The 22,236-nt window shown below is 63.4% G+C and overlaps 1 protein-coding gene across 4 annotated transcripts in view; it reads left to right on the forward strand.

Moving 5' to 3' along the window:
- Positions 1–17,580, forward strand: part of PAIP2B (poly(A) binding protein interacting protein 2B) — a 37,506-nt gene extending 19,926 nt beyond the window's left edge. For all 4 annotated transcript variants that reach the window (XM_075931070.1, XM_014575391.3, XM_075931071.1 and 1 more), the window contains exons 2-4: positions 3,445–3,599; positions 14,385–14,561; positions 15,019–17,580. In XM_075931070.1, the coding sequence (XP_075787185.1) occupies positions 3,445–3,599; positions 14,385–14,561; positions 15,019–15,075 (389 nt within the window). In that variant the 3' untranslated portion in view covers positions 15,076–17,580. The remainder of the gene's footprint in view (positions 1–3,444; positions 3,600–14,384; positions 14,562–15,018) is intronic.
- Positions 17,581–22,236: the final 4,656 nt, after the last annotated feature.

The following is a 22,236-nucleotide window of genomic DNA, read 5'->3' on the forward strand; positions in this document are numbered from 1 at the left end:
TTTCTCCCCCCCCATGGACGGAGCCGTGGAGAGGTTGAGAAGGGGCAGGGACTCAGGGCTGTGCACAGGCAAAGCAGGGTTGGGGCCCCCACAATATTCATGGGGCCCCAGCTGTCTCGCTGGTGCCATCTTGCTTCTCTGCTGTTCAAAGTGCCTGGCCTTTGCGGAGCGTCTGCGTCCTAGCTTGGTGTCCCCCTCGTGCTGCCTCATTGCTCTGGGCTCCTGCAGCTTCCCTCCCTGCCCCAGCCCGGAGGGGGTGTGGGGGGCCCTGTGGCGTGCAGGGCAGGTCCCCTTTGGTTCTCACAAGCCTGGCAAGGCCGTGGGGGAATCCCCCTGCAAAGCCCTGCTCGGGGGAGGCCTGGGATTAACCTAGCACAGCTCCTTGACTCTGCGGCTGTCGGGGGTGCATGGGGGGGTTGGGGTGTTTGATTTTTGTGCTGGCCGCCCCAGCCTCTGCCTGGCCCAAACCTGGGTGCCAGCTTGGCTGGGTGCCCCCGCCACATTGTCGTGTGCAGAGGTGGGTTGAGGTTGGTGGAGTTAACGAACAGCAAACTCTGCCAGCTCTTTGACACTGCGCGCTCTGTGGCCACTCAGCTTTGCCTGTGTCAACGTCTTGTTTGCTCAGCCAGCAAAGACAGAAGCCGACTGTGTTGACTTGCTTAAAGGGGAGGCAAACGCTATTGTGTGTCAAAACCTCCGCATCCTCTTGGCCCTGCCCTGCTGCGCGCTTATCTTCCCCTTCCCCTCTGCTCCCACCTTCCCCGTGCTACTGCCGCCTTGCCCGGGCCGTGCACAAAGCCGGCGGGGGCAGCCCACCCGTGCCAGGACCCCGCGCCGGTCACTTGTGCAGCGTGTCCGCGTCCGTTTTCAAAGCAACCCAAATCTTCTGCGGCTCTGGTCCTGCTGCCGCGTGGTCTTCCAGCGGCGGCAGACAGACAGACAGCTCCCGGGCCCTGCAGCTGTTCACGAGGCTGGGTCGTTTCCCCGGCTGGTCACAATTCGGTAGGCAGCCACGCAACAAGTAGATTCCTGCTCTGGAGCAGCAGCAGAGGTGTTGGGGGATGGGTTGGCCTCCTTCCCACGGACCAGGAGGCGGCGAAAGGGGGAAAGATCCTGATTTCCTGCAGCAAAAGGTGGGGCGTGGAGCGCCTCATGGGGCCTCTCCGAGCCAGAGCCACCAATTAGGGTAGAAATCCCAGATGCAGGGGAGCTGGGCGTCGGATTCCCTCCGCCCCTGCTGCCCTGCGTGGCTCCTCCTCTGCCCATTGGGCCTCGTGCTCTAGCAAAAGTGCCAGGCAAGTATTGCAGGCCCTGCTCTCCTACGGGAAACGTTGGCTGCCTGCCCCCCCCCCCCCCCCCGGAGGAGCGAGTGCGAGTGCTGGATTCCAGCCGCTGCGGGGAGCGTGGGGTGGGAATTCCCGCTGGGGGGCAGAGTCCCCAGCCAGAGGGAGGGGGCCAGTCTGGTTCTGGGAGGAGGCTGCTACGCAATGACCCGCTCTGGGTGTGGGAAGAACAGCGCATGGGGGGTGTCGGATCACACTGCTGCCTCCGCCTCGCACGCTGGCACCACCCAAACCTCTGGGGAGACCCAACTTCCCCAGCCGATGGTCCTCGTTTGGGGGTGGATTTCTAATATTGCCCCCCCAGCCTCTCCCTCCAGCCACTAAGAGTGCAGTGCTTCACCGCATGCAGTTAGCCTGTCTCCTGTAAGAGGTGCACTGCTTACCCTGGTACCGGTGAGCTGATGCCGAGGTTCCCCTACAGCCGGGCCCCTCCGGGCTGCCCAGCAGAGCCCGAAGCTGGCAGCCAGGACCCCGCACGCACGTCGGGTGCAGGGCCAGCAGCCAGGGCCACAGGCATGGGGGCAGCCCTCCCACCCCCTTCCCTCCCTCCCCATAGGTCCCTAGTTAACAGTCACTACGTAATTGATAGCATTTTGATCGGTTACACGGTTCCTGGTTTTATACAGTTTTATATCCCTGGTCTCTGGGTATTTGTACTTATTAAAGCTTCTAGCTTTCCGGGATACGGGAGACGGTTACGCACCTCCCTCCAGTGCAGCCTGGCAGGCTGAGAAACCAGAAGATACAGGGGGAAACACCTGTTTTTAAGAGAGTAGGCATGAGTTACGCTGCTTAGGCCCGAGTCATCGATTTTTGGTGGTGGCTTTGTGTCTTGTGTAATGCATGGGCTGGCGGCATTGGTTCTTGGGATGGGACTGTAGATGGGCGTAGCTCTGGTGTGCCCTGGACATTAGCACCTACTAAGTCACAAAACTGTCCCTGTCATTGGGGCACGGCCCGTCCAGCCATTCCGACTGGCCTTCGACCCGGAATCCATTCAAGTCGTGCAGGCAAGAAGGTGACAATTGGTGCATGTTTGTGCCCTTATGGCTTGCGGTGGGGCGTTAGCCTGTGGATAGTGCGTACCGCCTGTGTGGTGAATTGGGTGTGGGGCGGTGTTAGCCTGTGGATAGTGCGTACCGCCTGTGTGGTGAATTGGGTGTGGGGCGGTGTTAGCCTGTGGATAGTGCGTACCGCCTGTGTGGTGAATTGGGTGTAGGGCGGTGCTAGCTTGCGGATAGTGCATACCACCTGTGTGGTGATTCAGGTGTGGGGTGGTGTTAGCCTGCGGATAGTGCGTACCGCCTGTGTGGTGAATTGGGTGTAGGGCGGTGCTAGCTTGCGGATAGTGCATACCACCTGTGTGGTGATTCGGGTGTGGGGCGGTGTTAGCCTGTGCATAGTGCGTACCGCCTGTGTGGTGAAGTGGTTTCATAGGAATCGGGCACAGGGCGGTGTGGATGAGTTCATGTGGAGAGAATCTGAATTGTTGCTCCTTTCCCCCGAATGGGACGAAGAGGACGGGGTGGCAAGGCCCAGGGCTGGGAATCGGAGAGCTGGCGTCTGTCCCAAGCCTTGCCGCTGACTCTGCGTGGCTCTAGGCGGGAGGCTAAGCCCAGATCTACACTACGAAGCTGTCAGCATGGCTGTGTCAGTTGGCTGTCCTCCCCCCGCTCGGTGACATGCTACTCTGGTGCTCTCCCCCCCCCTACACACGGCTGTGCCAAGGGGGTTTCTGTCAGCGTAGCTGGTGGGGTTCATAGAGTTGGGGCAAACGCACGGCAGGACTTCCCTTGCAGGCGCTGTCTCCCCATGGGGTCCTTGCAGAGAGAGACGCTTTCATTAACTGAATGTAAATGGGGACAGATCTTCCTGATCTTCTCCGCCAGGCCTGGGACACGTGTGGTCGGCACCACACCCCAAGGGGAGTTCTCTTCGGAGATCAGGACACCCGGCCCTTCCACAGGGGGCTTGGCAGCTCTGCCACCCGGCGGAGTGAGACCCAAGCGCCGCCCACGCCCCTCTGGTCAAGCTCTGGGTGGGAATCCGGGCCTGTCGCTAGCCTCTGTCTGACTCCGTGGTTCCCCCCTGCCCCCCCCAGGCGCAGTAATGATGAATGGTTCCAACGTGGCCAATACGACGACGGTCACCACCAAATCCAAGGAGGAGCCGGCTGTGAACGGACACGATGAGAAGGAGAACAACCCCTTTGCGGAGTACATGTGGATGGAGAACGAGGAGGATTTCAACAGACAGGTGAGGGGGGGGCGGGAGGGGTGATGGGGCTGGCTCCATGTCTTTCCAGCCCTCATTCCTGAGCCAAGCCTGCCCTTTTCCCCCGCGCCCCCCTCCCCCCGGTCCACACACGTGCTGGGGGATGAGTGGAGGCACGACAGCCCCCCTAGGAGACCTGGCCATGGGGACAGAAAGGACGTGCCCTTCCCCCAGACTTGGTTCTGCATTTCCAGCAGGTCCGTTCCTGCACGCCCACTTTGGAAAAACCAGCCCCAGTTGGGCTCCGAGGGCCGCGCCCCCATCCGAGGTCACCTCCAACAGCCCCATCCTGAGGGATCACGTGGCAGATGCTTGCCTCGGGGCGGCTGTCTGTCCGTAGGACTGACCCGGCCTCTGGGCTGCTAGGAGAACCTTGGAAGCCGTCGGCTCTGAGCGTTAGCCGGCAGCAGCGGAGCCCTTGGTGGGAGAGAGTTAACTGTCAGCAGAGTGCTGAGAGCTGCCGAGTCTCCTGTCCCGGGAGAAGCTCGTACCGTGCTACTCTGCAGCTTGCGACTCGGGCGCTGCTGAGCTAGGAGCACTGCGGGGCGTGGTTTTTAGGCCGTCTTCCCGTTCCCAGCGCAGGCTTAGCCCCTTGCTTCTCTCCTGGGCTTGCGTTGACTTTGTCCCACGGCCAAGCCTGTGACGTGGCAGGGGAAAGCTTGCTGGAGCTCTGTGGCGGGGAACAGCCCACGCCTCTAGCTGGGTGGGAGCGAGCAGGCCTGCCTCGGGCCCTTCCATTGGCTGGGCAAGCGCCTGCTATGGGCAGGAAACCTGAAACGTCCCCCTTCCCTGCAGTCCCCCATCCACGGCGCCGTGGGGTGGGGGGAAGACGCCGGGGAGGGCTCAGTCCAGATGGAGGCAGGAATCACTGGATGGAGGCCACGGTTCCCTCCGCTCCCCCAGGTCCCCGACCGGGGAGCTGCGTCTGCTGCCGTAATGTTCCCAGCAGAAACTCTCCGTATGGCAGCGGTTAAGCCTGCTCCCCTGGGAGCTAAGGCCAGCCCCCACCGCGCGCTCGCTGGGTCCTGGCCCGTGGCATGGCTTGGGAGCGTTTCAAACAGCACGTGACCGGGAGCAGCGGCGCGGGTGGAGACGTGGTAGAGCTAATTGGGGAGTGTTTGCAGAGCTGTGGCAGCGGGCGGACGTGCTCTGAAGCCATGGTAGAGTCCGGCCCGACGCCTTTTCGCTGGCGGGAGCTGCCCACAGCTGGAGGCGGATTGGGGTGCTGAGAGGGTGTAAATGGGAGTGGGGGGGTGGAGGAGGACAGTCTGGGGGGAGGGGAATGCTGAGGAGCTGTCCTGCTGTGAACGGGCTCCCCTTGCTTGGGACTCCTCCGGGAGATAGCGAAGGGAGACCAGGCTGTGCCTTCCCCATGGCGAGGGAGGCCTCGGAGCTGGAACCCTCCCAGGGGTGTGAGCCAGTCGGGAGGTGCGGGCCTGGGGCTGGGGCGGCAGGACGGAGAGGGGCAGGACTTGGGGAGAGGCCAGGAGCTGCCTGTTCCAGATGTCTGCGTTCCAGCCTCGGCCGCGGCGAGGCCAGGCCGTGTCCCGGGGCGGGTAGTTCCAGAGCACAGGCCACGCCGCACCCTCGGGGAGCAGAACCCATTCCTGGGGGCACCGGCACCTGCACCAGCTGTTTCTGGCCTGTCGGAGGTTTCACTGAATGGTTTAGTCCTGGGGCTGTAGTGGGGGGGAGGCGGGGGCCAGCACTGAATTGGATCCTAGACTGGGGTGAACCATAGCGACGGGGACTCCCTCCATGTCATCCAAGCAGAGGGTAATGCTTGGCCACCTGCCCCACAGTTAGTCTAACCCCTTCCCTGCCCCACGCAGCCCTGGTGGGGACTGGGGGGAGGCAGCACGTAGGACAGACCTGACGCCCGACCAGCCCCAACTGGCTGACTCATCCCTAGACTCTGGGCTGAAACCTTCCCAGAGTCACTTTCTCCCCCTTCCCTGCCAGTTGTCTGGCGTGTTGGTTCTAGCCAAGCAGGGATGCTGGGCGGGCAGGCGTGTCTCAGCCCCAGGCTCCTCGCTGCTCCCGCCCATATTTATTCCAGCAATGGGCCTTGCCCAAGGAACGCCGGCTCCTGGCCCAGACAGCCCGCGCGTCCCGAGGGGCAGAGCAGGCAGCAGCGAGAGCCTGCCCTGGCGTCAGAAATACGTCTGTTCACGTTCCTCACCCCTTGCAGAACACAGTGACGTAGGGCTGGCCAGACCCTGTTAGACCAGGACCCCTGTCTCCAGGGCTCTGCCCCACTAGACGGTGCAGAGGAGCTGCTAGAAACCCTGAGGTAACAGCTAGGGAATGACCAGGCCTCGGGAGGTGTCCCTGAGTTGGCTTAGAAGCCTCTTTACCCTGCATTGCTGTAGAACGACCTGACTCCCGGTGAAATCTGTCATGGGCTGGTAGAGATGAATGGCCCTGCCTGGTGGGGAAACTCCTCAGCCCTCAGCTCGGAGAGGGGCCTGCGGGGTTTCCAGCCAGCTCGAACATTCAGACGTTTGCCCCCTGGCTTAAGCCGGGCTTGGCACTGGCTCCTGACAGATGCCTCCAGCCATGGCCTCTGGCTTGCCCTTCTCAGAGGCTTGCTAAGCACCGTTGAGATTGCAAGGTCAAGGCATGGCTCTTGCTTGACACAGCAAGCGCCACTCCCCCGTGGCTTGGGGTGAGTCAGGGTTTCTGCTGGGCCGCGGGGAGAGCGCCTGCCCCTGCCTTCGTCATCTTTGCCAAGCCGCTGGTGGACGGGGAAGTCGGAGGCTTGGAAAGAAGAACTTGGGGACTAAATTGGCGCTGTGGCTCTGAAGTCACTGGATCGTGGCTGGAGCCCAGCTAAGGCCCATGTGGCCCGGGGGTTGCACGTTTGCTTCCTGGTGAATTGCCTGGTGCGTGCAATAGGTTATACGTAGGGCCCTCCCCAACTCACAGCCAGGGAAAACGCATTGTAGGCTGAGATCTGCCTTGCTGCTGGCCGGGCGCCCAGCTCTGAAGGCAGCTCCACCAGCAGCAGCACAGAAGTGAGGTTGGCATGGTATGGGGGGTGTGGCCCCTTTTGAGGAGGGACTGGCTTTATGGGTGAGCCGCGTGGGCAACTGCCCAGGGCATTGGGGGTGGAGGGCGCTGCGGTTACCCACCCGTGCACATCCACACACACGCCCCAGCACTGGGGAAGAGCAAGGCTGTGGGGCCTTGGCCAGGGGTTTCTACCGTGCGCTGGGCTGGAACGGCCAGTCCTGGCCGGGCTCCAGAGGGATGGGACTTCTTCACGGCCGCTTCAGTGGCGGGGTCAGAACCACCTTCAGCAGTGGTACAGAAGGAAGGGTGGCAATAGCGTATCATGCCACCTTGCCTTGTGCATCGCTGCTGCCTTCAGAGCTGGGCTTCTGGCCAGCAGCTGTCGCTCTCCAGCTGCCATCTCTGAAGGCAGCGCTGCCGCCAGCAGCAGCACAGGAGTAAGGGTGGCAATAGCGCCACCCCCTACAATAGCCTTACACAACCTCCCCCTCTCCCCGCCCCACTTCCCGCTTTCCCCCTCCCCCCCCCACTGCCCATTTCTGGGTCGGGACTTCCCACCGCGTTACACACCATGACATTTCAGATGTAGTTACCTAAAACTGGCATTTAAGATTTTTAAAATCCTGTGATAGCGAGATTTACCAATATGGACCATGAGTTTGGTGGGGCCCTGGTTTTAAGTGACCATCATTCCAAGAGGAATGGTGGCTTTGTGCTTAAGGCATGAGCGTAGGAGCTGAGGACAGAACACACAATATCCCAGCGCTGCCACCAACACCCTGTGGTCGTGGGCAGGATGTACTCTCTGGCTGTGGCTGAGTTTATCCAGCTGGGAGGCTAGCAGGCAGGGGGTGCAAGCGGTACACCTAGTAACCCTTCTCTAGACTTAAGACTGAAAATACCCCCAACGCCCCTGCAAGGGTAAAAATAGCGCTGGGAGGAGTCCAGCAGCCAGCGGGGCGGGCCAGCTCTCTGCACTGAGTGCCGCGTGTACAGTTACCTGCCTACGCATCCAGTGCAAGCCACCCTTGGGCTGACTTGCGGCTGAACCGGAGGAGCGAAGGGAGACGGGCGTGCAGAGGAAGCTTTCAGGGACGTGGCAGAGCGGCCTTCCTCCCTCTCCCCCTTCTTCCCCCCGGCCTGGTCCATTCGGACATCAAGCTGGAGGGGAGAAAAACCGTCTCATGGTTGGGACCTTCTTCTGGACGATGTCATGGTGTCCTCACAGGGCCAGTGCCTCTGGGGCGAGGCACCCAGTTCTTAGGAAGACAGCAGGTAATAGGCATGGGGGGGGTTGGTGGTTAGACATGCCAATAGCGGAGTTATTGATGGCCAGGAGAACTGCATGATGGATTGCCTGCCTGGCACGAAGACATCTAGGCAGGTTTGTGTGAAGTAGGGATGTTAGCAACTAGTCGACTAACCGGTATCGGTTAGCACCATCGACTGGTCACACCCCTCAGCTCCCATGCTGCATTGTACAGCCCAGGGAAGAGTCAGTCCCTGGTCGTGTGCGTGTGTGCGTGCGACAGAGAGATCAATCAGCATACAGCCCTCTCTCCTCCCAGCTGTCTCGCTGCATTGTGCAGCCCAGGGAAGAGTCAGTCCCTGGTCCGGGGTGTGTGTGTGTGATCACTCAGCCCTCTCTCCTCCCAGCTGTCTCCCTGCATTGTGCAGCCCAGGGAAGCCGGCACACACAGACGCCAGATCAGTCCCGCAGGTCTCTTAATAAGAGACTTCCCTGTGCTGTACAATGCAGAGCAGCAGCTGGGGAGATTGTGCTGTGAACTGGCGCGAGCCAAACTGTGCGCTGCCCTTAGCGAGTTTATCGACTACTCGATTAGTAAATTAATTGCATTTTAACATCCCCAGCGTGGCGGGCTGGGGTGGAGCTGCTGGTCATGGTACCCGTAGGGATCCTGGGATATAGGGAAAGGTAGTCGAGGGGTCATGGGAGGCTCTGTTTAGGCTCTAGGTAAGAGATTAAAGCCCGGGGCCTCCATGGTAGCAGTCCCTGAAATGTTCCCAGTTGCACAGCGGAACTGCAGTCGCTCAGTGCGTGGATGAGACATTGGTGGAGGGGGGAGGGTTTGGGGTTCTCAGGAACTGGGGGGCTTTGGGGCAAAGAAGAGCCAAACAGGAACGATGGTTCCGTCTGCACCAAAACGGAAGCAGGGTGCGAGCATGTCGAGTTAAAACGGGCCTGGAGGAGTGTTTGAAGCAAGGGTGGGGGAAAGCCGGCAGCTGCAGAGCAATGTGGTTTGGGCAGACACGGCCCCCGCGAGGGTCGCCTTTTTATGAAGAGGATTCTCCACCTCCTTGTGAAGAGGGGAGGCTAGACGCTGGGCTGCGCTGGTAAGAGCTGGAGGAACCGGCGGAATCCCGAGCAGGTCTGTCGCATCACAGCAGACGCCTAAATACTGAGCAGTTTATTTAAGGGGCAGTATCCAAATGCAATAAGTCTCAGGACTCAGCCGGGTGACCGCGAGTGCCTGGTATGAAGTAAGGACATTGGTGTACGATGGTGATAGAGATGCAGCCGGGTTAGTCTGGTGTAGCTGAAACAAAATACAGGACAATGTAGCACTTTAAAGACTAACAAGATGGTTTAATAGGTGATGAGCCTTCATGGGCCAGACCCACTTCCTCAGATCAAATAGTGGAAGAAAATTGTCACAACCATATATACCAAAGGATACAATTAAAAAATGAACACACATGAAAAGGACAAATCACATTGCAGAACAGAAGGGAGATGGGGGGGGAAGGTCTGTGAGCTAATGATGTTGGAGGTGATAATTGGGGAAGCTGTCTTTGTAATGGGTAAGATAATTCGAGTCTTTATTCAAACTTAAGTGTAAAGAGTGCGAGGCATCGCAGGAACTCGGCGGAGTAGCGATGCTCAGTGGAACGTGGGAATACCAGGTAGAAAATGCAGGCGGCTGATGGTAGGTGTGCTGGTGGGGGAGTGGAAGAAAACAGTCAAATACAGCAACCCTCTTGACTGACTCCTGCTGTGCCATGGAATCTCTCTGGCTGCCAGTCCCAGGGTTGCGCACGCAGAGTGTAGCTGTAGGGTTATGCTGCCGGCCAGCTGACTGCCTGTGACGAGAAACCAGAAAACCAACACGGCCCAGAGAAAGGGTTACGCAGCCAGGTGGCAAAGCTTGCAGCTGCTACAAACCGACTCAAGAGCGTTGCCTCCAAGGCTGCCAGTGAAAAGTTGCGAAGGGGTCTCAGCGCTCTGGGGGCCTGGGCTCCAACTGGCAGAGGAGATTGCATGGTGCTACATGCAAAGCAATGCGCGTAGAAACCAGACTCCCAGCACTACCTCCCAGTGGGGCTAAATTCCTTGTTCCTGCTCCCGAGAGACCTTGGAGCCACTGACAACGAAGAACAGCCATGCTCAGTGTAGCGCATCCGTCAAAAAAGTGAACAATGGCCAGAAACCAGGAGAGGGCCAGAGGATGAACCAGAAAATCCCAGCATGCCGCACTAGAAAGCCAGGCTGTGCCTGCATCTTGAATACCGTGTTTCATTCTGCCACCCCGTCAAAGATGTTAGAACTGGAAAAAGCACAGAGAAGGGCATTGGTCAGCTTCCCTGGGAGGGGAGGTTAGAAACCGCGGACCCCTCAGCTTGGGTCGGAGACACCCAGGCAGGCAGGAGGGTACGGCAGAGGCTAATGAGACCAGGACTCCTTTGAAGAAGGTTTTTAACCCAGTGCACCGAGTAGGCAGCAAGCTTCAAACAAAGGGGGGATGTGAAGGCCCAAAGGGTTGAATTCGAGGCTCCGCTAGTGGCCGAGTGTTCCTACACCTCTGCATACAGCCCTCTCCCCTCCCACTGCTGGGACTGGCTGAGGGGAGGGGTTGCTTGGTAACTTGCCTGTTCTGTTCCCTCCCTCTGGGCCACCTGGCGTTGGCTGTGGTCAGACAGGCTGCTGGGCTGGCTGGACCCTTGCCCTGTCCCCGTCTGGTGGCTCTGCTGGTCTTAACGCAGCCTGGGGCCGAGGGCGGGTGGGGAGGCCGGCCGGCTGGGAAGCGCGTGGCCAGTTGCGCACCGCAGGGGCGTTAGGAAGGCCAAGGCTATTGCTGAGCTGGTTAAACAGCCTCCCTGTATTTCACTCCACCCTGCGGTACGCGGTCTGTGTCCAGCGTGGCAGCTACCCAAGCAGGTAGGTGGGGAGGGCTGGGGGGCTGCAGCCAGCCGACCCCCCGTCTACTTCCCGAGTCCATTCCAACCCCCCTGGCCAGCTGTAGCTACGCCTGCCTCGCTGGGCTCTGAGCGGGTGCAGAGGACCTGCTGGTACACCTGCGCTGCTGGCTCTCACAGGGCCTGCCTCGCCTCCCGGCTTATCCCATGGAGTTAGGGCTGGTCCTGCTCCTTGCCCGCTGGGGTTTGCCCTGCGGAGCTCCCAGCCGATCCCAGCCCCGGCCCGGTCGCCTAGGGCATGTCCATCTACTGGAAGCCCCCTGTGCGGCGAGGGGCCGGCGTGGTGGATTAGAGCCCCTGTCCGGGTCTGAGCCGGCCCAGCAGCACCTGGAACCCTTCGCTAGTGACGGCTGCTGCCCTCCACCCCTTTCCCGCTGGCTGGCGCCGGTCAGCCGAGCGGCTCGCTTCATGCTCTGGCTGGTTGAGGCCCTGGAACGGCCATGCCCCTTGGTGCCGCGGCTGCACCCGTCCTCGGAGCGGCTGTGGAAACCTCTTGCTTTAGAAGAGCTGCGCTGGGAATGTTCCCCCTCCGTTCCTGCCAGGGCGAAGCTCTCCCACGGGCTGGGCCGCCGTGCGCCCGGCTGTGTCTGCCTGCTGCCCCCGTGTGTCTGCCAGAGCGCGCTGCGGGGGTGGGAGGGTTACATGTGATTATGGAATCCCGCAGGGAAAACTGTCCCAGGAGTCTCGCCACGGCTTGTCCGCGTGCCCAGAGCGTGTGTGTGTCTGAAGGGCCAGGGGGGAGGCCAAAGGCGACCGGGGCGGGGGGAGGCCAAACGTGACTGGCTGAGCGGGGCGGGGGGAAGCTACAGGCGACCGGCTGAGCGGGTCGGGGGGAGGCGACCGGCTGAGCGGGGCGGGAGGAAGCCACAGGCGACCGGCTGAGCGGGGCGGGGGGAGGCGACCGGCTGAGCGGGGGCGGGGGGAGGCCACAGGCGACCGGCTGAGCGGGGCGGGGGGGGGGGAGGCCACAGGCGACCGGCTGAGCGGGGCGGGGGGGGGGAAGCCACAGGCGACCGGCTGAGCGGGGCGGGGGGGGGAAGCCACAGGCGACCGGCTGAGCGGGGCGGGGGGAAGCCACAGGCGACCGGCTGAGCGGGGCCGGGGGGAAGCCACAGGCGACCGGCTGAGCGGGGCGGGGGGAGGCCACAGGCGACCGGCTGAGCGGGGCGGGGGGAGGCCACAGGCGACCGGCTGAGCGGGGCCGGGGGAAGCCACAGGCGACCGGCTGAGCGGGGCGGGGGGGCGGAAGCCACAGGCGACCGGCTGAGCGGGGCCGGGGGAAGCCACAGGCGACCGGCTGAGCGGGGCGAGGGGGGGGAGGCCACAGGCGACCGGCTGAGCGGGGCGGGGGGAGGCCACAGGCGACCGGCTGAGCGGGGCGGGGGGGGGGAAGCCACAGGCGACCGGCTGAGCGGGGCCGGGGGAAGCCACAGGCGACCGGCTGAGCGGGGCGGGGGGAAGCCACAGGCGACCGGCTGAGCGGGGCGGGGGGAGGCCACAGGCGACCGGCTGAGCGGGGCGGGGGGAGGCCACAGGCGACCGGCTGAGCGGGGCGGGGGGAGGCCACAGGCGACCGGCTGAGCGGGGCGGGGGGAGGCCACAGGCGACCGGCTGAGCGGGGCGGGGGGGGGGGAAGCCACAGGCGACCGGCTGAGCGGGGCCGGGGGAAGCCACAGGCGACCGGCTGAGCGGGGCCGGGGGAAGCCACAGGCGACCGGCTGAGCGGGGCGGGGGGAGGCCACAGGCGACCGGCTGAGCGGGGTGGGGGGAAGCCACAGGCGACCGGCTGAGCGGGGCCGGGGGAAGCCACAGGCGACTGGCTGAGCGGGGCGCGGGGGGGGGGGAAGCCACAGGCGACCGGCTGAGCGGGGCGGGGGGAGGCCACAGGCGACCGGCTGAGCGGGGCGCGGGGGGGGGAAGCCACAGGCGACCGGCTGAGCGGGGCGGGGGGAGGCCACAGGCGACCGGCTGAGCGAGGCGGGGGGAGGCCACAGGCGACGGGCAGAGCAGGGCCGGGGGGAAGCTACAGGCGACCGGCTGAGCGGGGCGGGGGGAGGCCACAGGCGACCGGCTGAGCTGCTTCTGCAGTAGACTTTGTCACTTTTCTGTGCAGCCCTAATGTTCCAGCGGCCCCAGGAGCTGTAGCAAAGGGCCGGGTGTACCCGCCGCCCCAGTGCTCCCTTTTGTCAGGCTGCCTCTGGCGGGGTCGGCCCCGTGTTGGCCACCCAGCCACGTCGAGAGTCGGTCCCCCTTCCGGAATCACCAAGGGCCAAGTGGAAATCCCAGCACGTCCACGTTGCTTCCTTTGGCCTGTGAGGGGCCAGTAATGGCCATTTCAGCAGCCAGCCTGCCCATGGTGCCCCCCCCCCGCCCTGTCCCAGCACTTCCCCCGCAAACTGCTGGGCTGGCCCCGGGTTTCTTCTGGCAGACCTTCCCTTTCCCAGGGGCTGGGTCCCCTCTAGCCTGCCGGGAGCTGTGCCCCTGTCCCTGCTCCTTGGGGCCCAGCCGTTCTCTGTGGGTCGTGCGCTGAGCCCGGCTCTCTCCTGGGCCTGCTTCCAGCCTGGGCCTCTGGCTCCTTCCCCGCCCTTTCTTAGCGCTCTGCTCCCCCCATGCCAGTTAGCCAAGGGGGAACCCCTGGGGGGGGCTTCCAGCTGCATCTCCCAGGGCCGGCTGGGCCCCAGACGTGAGAGGAGCCATTGGTCCCATGCGTGGGGCAATGGGCTTCTCTGTGCCCCAGGTGGAAGCCAGCAGCCTGGACCCCACCGAGCTGCGGGGCCTCGGGAGACTCCGCCCAGCTGCCCAGGCCCTGACGAAGCGCCTTGAGCCAAGGCCACCCGGCAGGTCGGTGGCAGAGCCGAGGGGGGACCCCAGGCGTCCTGGCTCTGTGGCAGCGGCGCTCGCTGTGGGCCCAGGCCCCCCCCGTCCAGTGCTCTGCGGAGGTGGCTGAGGCGCTGCCTCCTGTGGGCAGCGTTGGGGATTCCTCTGGCCGGCCCTGGGCTAGTGCCTGGCAGGTGCTTGGCCTGTCTCCTCTGAGGCCCTCCGCTGCCCCAGGCCTCAGGTGCTTGCTGCCTGGTTCTGCGCACACTGCAGGCAAGCTGGGCGAGAACGTGGGTGCCGCCCTCGTGGTGGGGGAGGAGCTGGCACGTCCGGGGTGTGGCTGTACCGCTCCGTCCCGCCTCGCTGCTCCTTGCCATTCTCGGGCCCTCCGGCCCTCTGCACCCAGAGCCGGGTTTGCCTGGGCGGCCGGACTCGGGCTCTGTCCCCGACCCGCTGGGGGGACTCCGGCCCGCTCGCTTTGGCCCAAGGCTTCAGGCCAGCTACGCAAGCCACTGTGTTATTTTCAAAGGTGCTTGGACCCTGCCTTGGGCATGGCCAGGTCTTCGCCCAGCATTGTGTAAGTGACCCCCGCGGCATTTCTGCTGGGCGCGGGACAGGCGCCTTTGTTCGCGGGCTCCCAGGCCGGGGCGCGGTGGCCCTGGAGGCACGGCCTGTGTGCGCTGCCTCGCGGCCCTGACGGCTCTTCCCCTTCCCGGTCAGGTGGAGGAGGAGCTGCAGGAGCAGGACTTCCTGGACCGCTGTTTCCAGGAGATGCTGGATGAGGAAGACCAGGACTGGTTCATTCCGTCCCGCGACCTGCCCCAGGGCCTCGGGCAGCTGCAGCAGCAGCTGAACGGACTCTCAGTGGGCGACGGCTGCAGCTCGGAGGACATCTTGGTAAAGGCCGGGGGGAGGCGGGTGCTGGCTTGCTCCCCTGAGACTCCCCGCCTGCAGCAGGGCCCTGTCCTGGAAGGGGGGATGCGCCGGGCAGGGCACGTCTCGCTGGTGGGGTTCACTCTGCCCTTGGACTAGGGGTTCACGTGCGCTGCCCAGTGAGAGACCCCAGTGCTCCGGGAAGGGCTGGCTGGCCAGGGCCCAGCTTACACTCCCCAGGGCTTCCCCCTGGCTCCGCGGGAGGCTGGTTGGGCATTGCTGGGGTTAGCCCAAGCACCTCTTCCCCCTTTGATCAGCACTGGGCGACTGCTGTCCCATGGCCCTTGGCCCCGTGTCTGAGCGGGTCCACCCTCACGCCTCCAGTGGGGTTGTCTGGTCGTCCTTCGGTGTGGGGGGCATCGCCCCTGCCTGCCCATGCGCTGAAGGTGGGGACTGACCCCTCTCCCTTTCTCTCTTTCAGAGCAAAAGCAACTTGAACCCCGACGCCAAGGAGTTTGTTCCGGGAGTGAAGTACTGACGCTTCGGGCAGACTTGGAAGAGACTGTCCCTGTCCCTGGCTTGGGCGAGGGGGGTGGGCGAGGATCCGGGCGAGTCTCGAACTGGGCCCTGGGACTGGAGCGCCCGTGCCCGGGGGACCCTGGCTCTATATGCTCTTGGGCACCTTTTTATTTTTCTTTGTAGAATCTCTTGTGGGGGCAGGCGGCTTCTGGGACTCGCGGCCCTGGGGGCTGATCTGGCGGCTGCTCCGGCCAGGGACGCCGGGGGTGGGGTGGGCGGGTGTGCTTCCAACCAGCTGACTGAGGCCGATTTTGAAAGGCGGCTCCCTGCTCTCCCTCCACTCCGCAGAGGGCCGGGACGTGCCGTGAGGACGATGATCCCGACGCGGGCGCTTTGCATTTCCCTTCTGCGGGGATTTTAGACGAGCTGACGAGTGATGAAACTGACGCAGAATCCTTTTGCCCTGCTCCCCTCCGGAGCCACGACCGTGCACTGAACACTAGGCCGGGGGCCTCTCCACAGCCCGGCCTGCTTTTCTTGGGGGCGGAAGCTCTCAAGCGCGGGAGGTCAGAGCGGCAAGAGGCCACGGGATCCGCGGGGGAACGGCTCCTGCACCGCGTCCGTTCCCCTGGGGGGTTTGTTTCTGGCTCTTGGGCTTACTCAGCACTGCAGGCTGCACCCCAAAATCTGCTGGTTACAAGTCACTGAGCACAGTGACCCCCCTTTGGCGTCATCCCACCCTCCCCCAGGGACCTCAGATGTGCCCCAGGCCCCAGCACGCTGCCGAGTGGCTCGGGCGTTGTGTTCCAGCTCACCCGCAATGCCTCCTGGGAGAGGAGAGCGCCAGGCCCGGTGGCTGGGCTCCTTAGGGGCCCAGCCTGCACCGTGCTGGGCTCCCGGTGGAAGACGCCACGCAGCAGCTTGTAAGACCAGGCCCTGGCTCTTTGGGGAGGGGTTTGCCCCAGTGTCTCCAGCGCATGCATTGGGGCGGGGGGGCCCTGCTGCCTGGATGTCCCAGGTCTGTGCCCCGCAATTTGCCTCTTGCCGTGGGAGATGCCCAGGGGGGCTGGTGGCAAAGTGGCAGCTGGTCATGAGACTTGTTGACAAGCAAAGCGGAGCCTCAGGTGCCCGGTGGCAGCCGGCTGGGAGCAGGAGGCTCTGCCCACGTTGACTAGTGTTCAGGGAGGGGCCCATGGTTCGGGATTTAACCCTTCTGGACGTGGGTGTCTCTCAGCAGCAGCACGGCCCCCTGGGACCCTGGGCCGCCGGCCACTCAGCCCTGCCATGCCACTTGGGTTGCAGTTGATGTCACTTCTGGAGCCGCTGAGCTAGGCTGGGGCAATACAGGCAGGGATCTCCCTTGTCAGCTGGCCTGGCGGGGACGGGCAGGAGAACCGCCAGGGAGCCTTCAGCGTGAAGCGAGGGGTGGTGGGAGGTGACCCCCCCTTGGGCCGCTGGAGGGCCTGCTGGCTCGCGCCCTCCAGAAGCGGATACCAAGCGTTTACCAGCCCATCTCCCAGCATCCCTCACCGGAGCTTTTCCTCCTGCTCCCGCTGTAACACCCCCAGCCGCCTTGGGCTTTAAACCATCTTCCGGGGGGTGGGGGCTGCCTCCTCCTGGGGTCCAGCTCCGCAGCCTCGGCGCCAGCCGTCTCGCAGGGAGGGGCAGAGGCTGACGCCCCGCCTGGCGCTGGAGGAGACGGGGCAGCTCTGCTCTGTCCCCGTCCAGCGCCCAGGCCACGGCCCCAGCCTTCCCGTCAGCCTGACCAGGGTTTTACTCTCCCTGCGGCAGCTTTCTCTGTCCCTTTGCCGTGTTTCCGCAATGGGGATGCTGGAGCCTCCGGTTTCGCCAGGCCCGGGGGGATGGAAACTGATTCCATCTGCCTGGGCCTGTGTGAGGCGAGTGAGGCCTGCAGGCCAGTTGCCCCGGCTACCCTCCGCACCAGCCCAGGAGCACGACTACCCCAAAGGGCCCGGGCCAGGCACCTGGGGTGGGGGCGCTCACATGGTTGCTCCCTGGCTGGGGTCTGCGTTGGAGTTCAGCTCAGAAATCCAGTTTCCCTGGCAGCTGGGCTGATGCCTTCAACCCGCAAATTGTGCAGGGGCAGAAGTGGCAGCAGCTGGCGTCTTCCTGGAGCCTGCCGGTCCCTGCGGCACTGGCGCTGGGCCAGGTCTGGTTGGGGTGTCTGCCAGGTCTTGGGTGCAGTCATTGCCTGCAGCCGGTGGCCCTGTCAGGGTCTCCGCTGGAGCCGGAGCGTGTGCGTTGCTCCCCAGCTAGCAAGGGCTGGGCTGAAGCACAGGAACAGAACTTCCAACCTGCCTGCCCGTCGGAGCCACGTGGAGGTCGGGGTCGGCGGAGCCCGCTGCTGGGAGCGAGGGTGAGCATACAGGTCAGACGTCTTTGCTTGAGTTCTCAATTCCCCCTCCTCCCGCTCTGGCTTCTGAGGCTTCGGCAAACCCGCTCTGAGGCGGCGCTGTCTGTTTTTAAGAGAACGCATTATTAAAAAGCGCCCTTTTGGAGGTGAGCAGTGTGTCCATCGTCCTAGCAGCCGGGCACGCGCTTGGTGTCCACGGGCCGCTCCCCCCAACGCCCTGTGTCCACGTCTCACTCCCCCGAGTCCCAGTTCTGCAGCAGACGCGGCAAAGACGGCGCCTGGCAGGGCGGCGGGGTTCAGGCCTCGCTCTGTAAGCACCAGCCGTGTGCTGCTGATGTCAGACGCTCCGGGGCCAGAGGGAGGCCATGACATGTCGTGTCTGCTCCCTGCCTCTTCTGCAGCAGGCTGCCCCGTCCATCCCCAAAGCAGTTGCTTCCCGAGCAGGGGAGGGTTGTAACTGCAGGGCTGGCGCTAAGGAGGGCCCCAGGCGATGGCCCAGGCCCAGGCCCTCACAAAGCCAAGCTACATGCCTCACCCCCCTGCTGGCCCCACTTCCCCCAGCTCCCTGTGGCAGGGCTCAGCCCTGGTTTGTCACTGGTGGGATCCTGTGCCCAGCCTTGGAGAGGGCTCTGAGCAGAGCCCCCAGTGGGGCTAAAGGGTCAGAAACCCGCCTTATAAACTCCAGCAGCTCCCAGCTAGTCCCTCAGCAAGGCACAGGGCGGGGGGACCCGGTCACGGCCATAGATCTCGGCGGGAGCAGACATTAACCGCGGGCCTTCAGTCGGGTGCAGGAAGGTCTCGCGGGATCCGGAGAGATTGAAACTCAGACTCCTGGCCTGGAGGCGGCGGAGTCGCCCGGTGCAACACCACGGAGCTTGGGGCCGGTGGGCTCTCGATGGCGCTTTCTGCATCCGGCTGGGGCAGCGTCTCTGAAAGTGCCAGTGGGGACGATGGGGCAGGGTTTGACCTTGGAATGTGTTATCTTCCCTTCCGCCCGCCCCAGCAATGAAACAGAGTCTAGTGCAGCCTGGGGAAGATCTGGCCCCTGGGCTGCTTCCAGCCTGTGGGGCAGTGGGGAGCCCCAGAAAACTGGAGGGGGGGGGAGGTTTAGGAGCTGTCCCACCCCCAGCACATTCCCATTGGTTGGTTTCTGGAAGAAACCAGCCAATGGGAGCTGCTTGTTGGCGTAACAGGCAGCCAAGAAGAACTACACCCCCTCTCCTGGGCTCAGTTATTCATGAAGCACATGGCCAGGCAGGTTGGGAGGGAAGCGTTGGAAGCTCTGCAGGCAGGCTAGTTTGGCAGCTGACAAGTCTCTTGGCCACAGCCTGCTTCTGGCAACGCAGCCCTTTCCTGCCCCAACTCTCTGTGCCCCCCCAACTCAACATACCCAAACCCTCTGTCCCCTTTCTTACATCCATACCCCCTCCCAGATCACAATCCCCTCCTACCCAAACCCCTGCACTCCAGTCCCCTGCCCTGGGTCACAACCGCTTGCTTCATCCCAAGTCCCTCTCAGACTCCAGTCTCCCTCCTGCCTCCCAGTCCCTTACCCCAAGCTCCCTTCTGCACCCAGCCCCATCCCAAACCCCACATCTCCATTAGCAGCATGGAAGAGCTACTTGACCACTTTGCAAAATGTTGCAAAAATTATTGCCCACCCCTGCTTTAGGGCAACAGGAGCAAGGCAACCCTTTGTCTTCAGCTGTAGGAAACCGTTCCACCCTGTCGCTCCCTCTTCCTCTGCAGCCTCCTCTAACACTCCGGCCTGAAGCCAGCGTCCTGTTTAAACCCCGCCTTGATCAGGAGTCACAGCAGTAGAGCCGGCCCATGCTTCCCCCACGCACACGGCTTTGGACCTGTGTGCTCAGGTGTTTCCTCTGGCCCTCAAGAAAACTGGGCCCATTGATTTCTTTGCCCTTGGAAACCGCAGGTTCACCACGTGTCGTTCATCTTCCCTCCACTGTGAACAGACTTGGTGTCTTTCGGGCTCGTCTATGAAAGCAAAGGGGGAAATTCCTGCCTTTTTCAAAGGGCTCACTCCTAGAACTAAAGGCTACGTCTACACTGGCAGCTTCCGCAAGAACAGCTGTTCTTGTGTAAAAACTTGCCTGCTGTCTACGCTGCACGTGCATCCTTGCGCAAGTAAGCTACAGTCTAGTGTTGTAAAACAGGGCTTCCTCCCTCTCCCCACGAGGAATAAGCCCTCTTGCACAAGAGCTCTTCCACAAGAGGGCAGTGTAGACAGGCACCATGAATTTCTTGCACAAGAAGCCCCTATGGCTAAAATGGCCATCGGAGCTTTCTTGCTCGAGAGAGCATCCACACGGCCACGGATGCTCGAGCAAAAGCACATGGACGTGCTCGTGGAAGCCTTTATGCACAAGAACTCTTCCGCAAAACTGTTCTAGTGCAAGAAGCTGCCAGTGTAGACGTAGCTGGTTGCATTGCACTGACGGGTCCCCAACAAGCCAGAGAACGTCCCCTCAGAGTGGATCAGGACTCTGCTGCCTGGAGCTGCGGGTGCCTCTGGCAAACCCAGCCGGGGCCGGCCTTCCTAACGCTGCCGAGCGGGAAGGCGGTTGGACACCCTGGGGGCGCCCCCTGCAAGGCGCATACGCACTGGGGACCTGCGAGCGCGGGCCCTGAAGTCCTGGGCAGCATTCAGGGGCGGGAAGCCTCCAGCTCTGCCAGGCGTGGTTAGTCCCAGCTGTCCCGGGGAGGGGACCCAGTGCCAGCCGGACTGCTGCCCTGCCCAGCCCCCCACCTTTGGTATCATTAAGTGAGGAACAGGAGCCGGGGTTACGCTTGGCACCCGCACAGCTGCCTGTGGCCCTTATACCACAGGGGCCCGGCTAACCCCTGTGCTCTGACATTCCTATTCCACAGCCCAGGGTTAGCGTCACGCTGGGCACTGGCCAATTATCCACCCGGCTCCCACCTCTTCGTCCAAGTCCCTGCCCCCCAGGCTAGGAATCGGCCTGGCATGGGGCCTGCCCTCTGGCCCTAGAGGGGGACACCACGTTTAGCCACATTGCACGGCTTGGTGCCCTGCGTACCACCCAGCCGGCTCGCTCACGGTACGATCCGGCTACGGCTGAGGCAGCTGCTAGAACTTTTGCCCCGAGTGACCCACCGCTGAAGCCCATTAGCTGTTTGCCAAGGTGACTCTGGCCCCAGGCGTGATTTACGCCCATGGTGCAGCGCCCAGGGCTCCGATCACGAGACACGCAGGGGAGTGCAGCTTGGCCGCGGGGCCAGGGGCCGTGTTCCTCCCCAGGGGCAGCGGCTGCTGTCCTGGCTGCAGCATCATCCCCCCCCCCCCGCACTCAGTGCTTGTGACCATCACCAGGCACTCCCTAACCGGTGCGCATTCGTCACACTCGCGGTGACCTGGTGTTTCCTAGGTCCTCCAAGGGACAGTCAGCCGGGGAGACGTAGTGCAGCTCCCACCCATCAGTGTCCGCTCACAGGCCCCGTTCCCCTCGTGTCTTCCCGCAGTGACAGAGCCCCACACCTAGCGCCAGTGCTGGTCAATCACCCCAGGACAAAGCGTCTAAGGCACCCAGGCTTTGAAAAGTGGCATCCACGTCACAGCAGCACCCTCCCTCCCTTCTGCTCATGCTGGAGGCTCTGCTGACTTTTGGGGGCGGGGGGGGGGGGGGGGGTTCAGCTCACTGGCTGCAGCTAGATGCCAGGCATGCCCAGGAGCTGCCTTGGCTGTTATCCTTGAGTAGGTACCACGCTTGCTTCATCCCGTCAGGCAGAGGGGTTCACGGGGGGTGGGGGGAGGAGACTGTGGCACCATCACACCCGTACAGCCCCAGGCCTGGGCGGGTTGTACTGGGCACTAGCACAGGCGGTATTACCTCTCCCCGGATAGCACCACTAAGGCCTGTGCTACCCTACAGCCGTAGGTCAACATGTAATTATGGCAGTGTCGAGGCTGCAGCCTCGGTCCAAGGGCCCTGCTGCACTGACAGCCACAGGCCGGACAGTGTAGTTCAGGTGACACGGTACACCCCTCCCCTCAGCTATGGGCTGCCCTTCATGTCAATTCCACCGTTCCCCCGAGCTGGGAAATTGACAGCCGGCTCCGCTCCCAGCTAGACGGTTGCGCTGGCTCCTGCTGCCCCCAGGGGCCTGGGTCCATGCTCCTAGGAGCACAGCAGCCGACTGGGCTCCAGGCAGGGATCTCCACCCCCAGGCGCCCGACTCCCCCAGGGCCTCCCCAGGCAGGGGCGCACCAGGGCATGAACCAAGCTGGCACTGCGGGGGCGGCTGTCGCTCGCCCTAGCGAAGGCCGACAGGAATTTCTCCCATAGACGTGCCATAGCAGGGCCAGGGCCTCCCCCGCGCCCTGGAGCCGCACAGCTCCGCTTTGCCTTCACCACCGTAAAGGATGGGCTGGATCCTGGGAATGCTGCAGGTGGGGGGGTAGGACCCGCGGGGAGCAGGATTGGGTCCAACCCCGGCCCCCTCGCTCTCGCCCAGTGGACGCGGGAGCCGCTGCCTCTCGGCTGGGAGTGGCCGGCAGCACGGCGAGTACGTGCAGCCTGGAGCAGAAGAGCTTTGCAGCAAGGACCCAGCTCAGCTGCTGGGAAGCTTTGCACCTGGGGAGGGGGGCGGGGGGCAAGGAAAGCTTTTGCCCGGGTCGCTTCTACCAGCCCCCCCCATGGCCCAGCACTTGCGGGCACTGCTTCTACGGCAGGGCTTTGGCTGGTATAGCCACCCCCGCCACGTGTAGAGGCTAAGTCTGGACCTGGCCGTAGCCTCAGACCTGTGCATCTGGGGCCCGGCCGCAAA

Source organism: Pelodiscus sinensis, chromosome 5 (assembly GCF_049634645.1).
Source record: "Pelodiscus sinensis isolate JC-2024 chromosome 5, ASM4963464v1, whole genome shotgun sequence".
In the NCBI taxonomy this organism is placed as follows: domain Eukaryota; kingdom Metazoa; phylum Chordata; order Testudines; family Trionychidae; genus Pelodiscus; species Pelodiscus sinensis.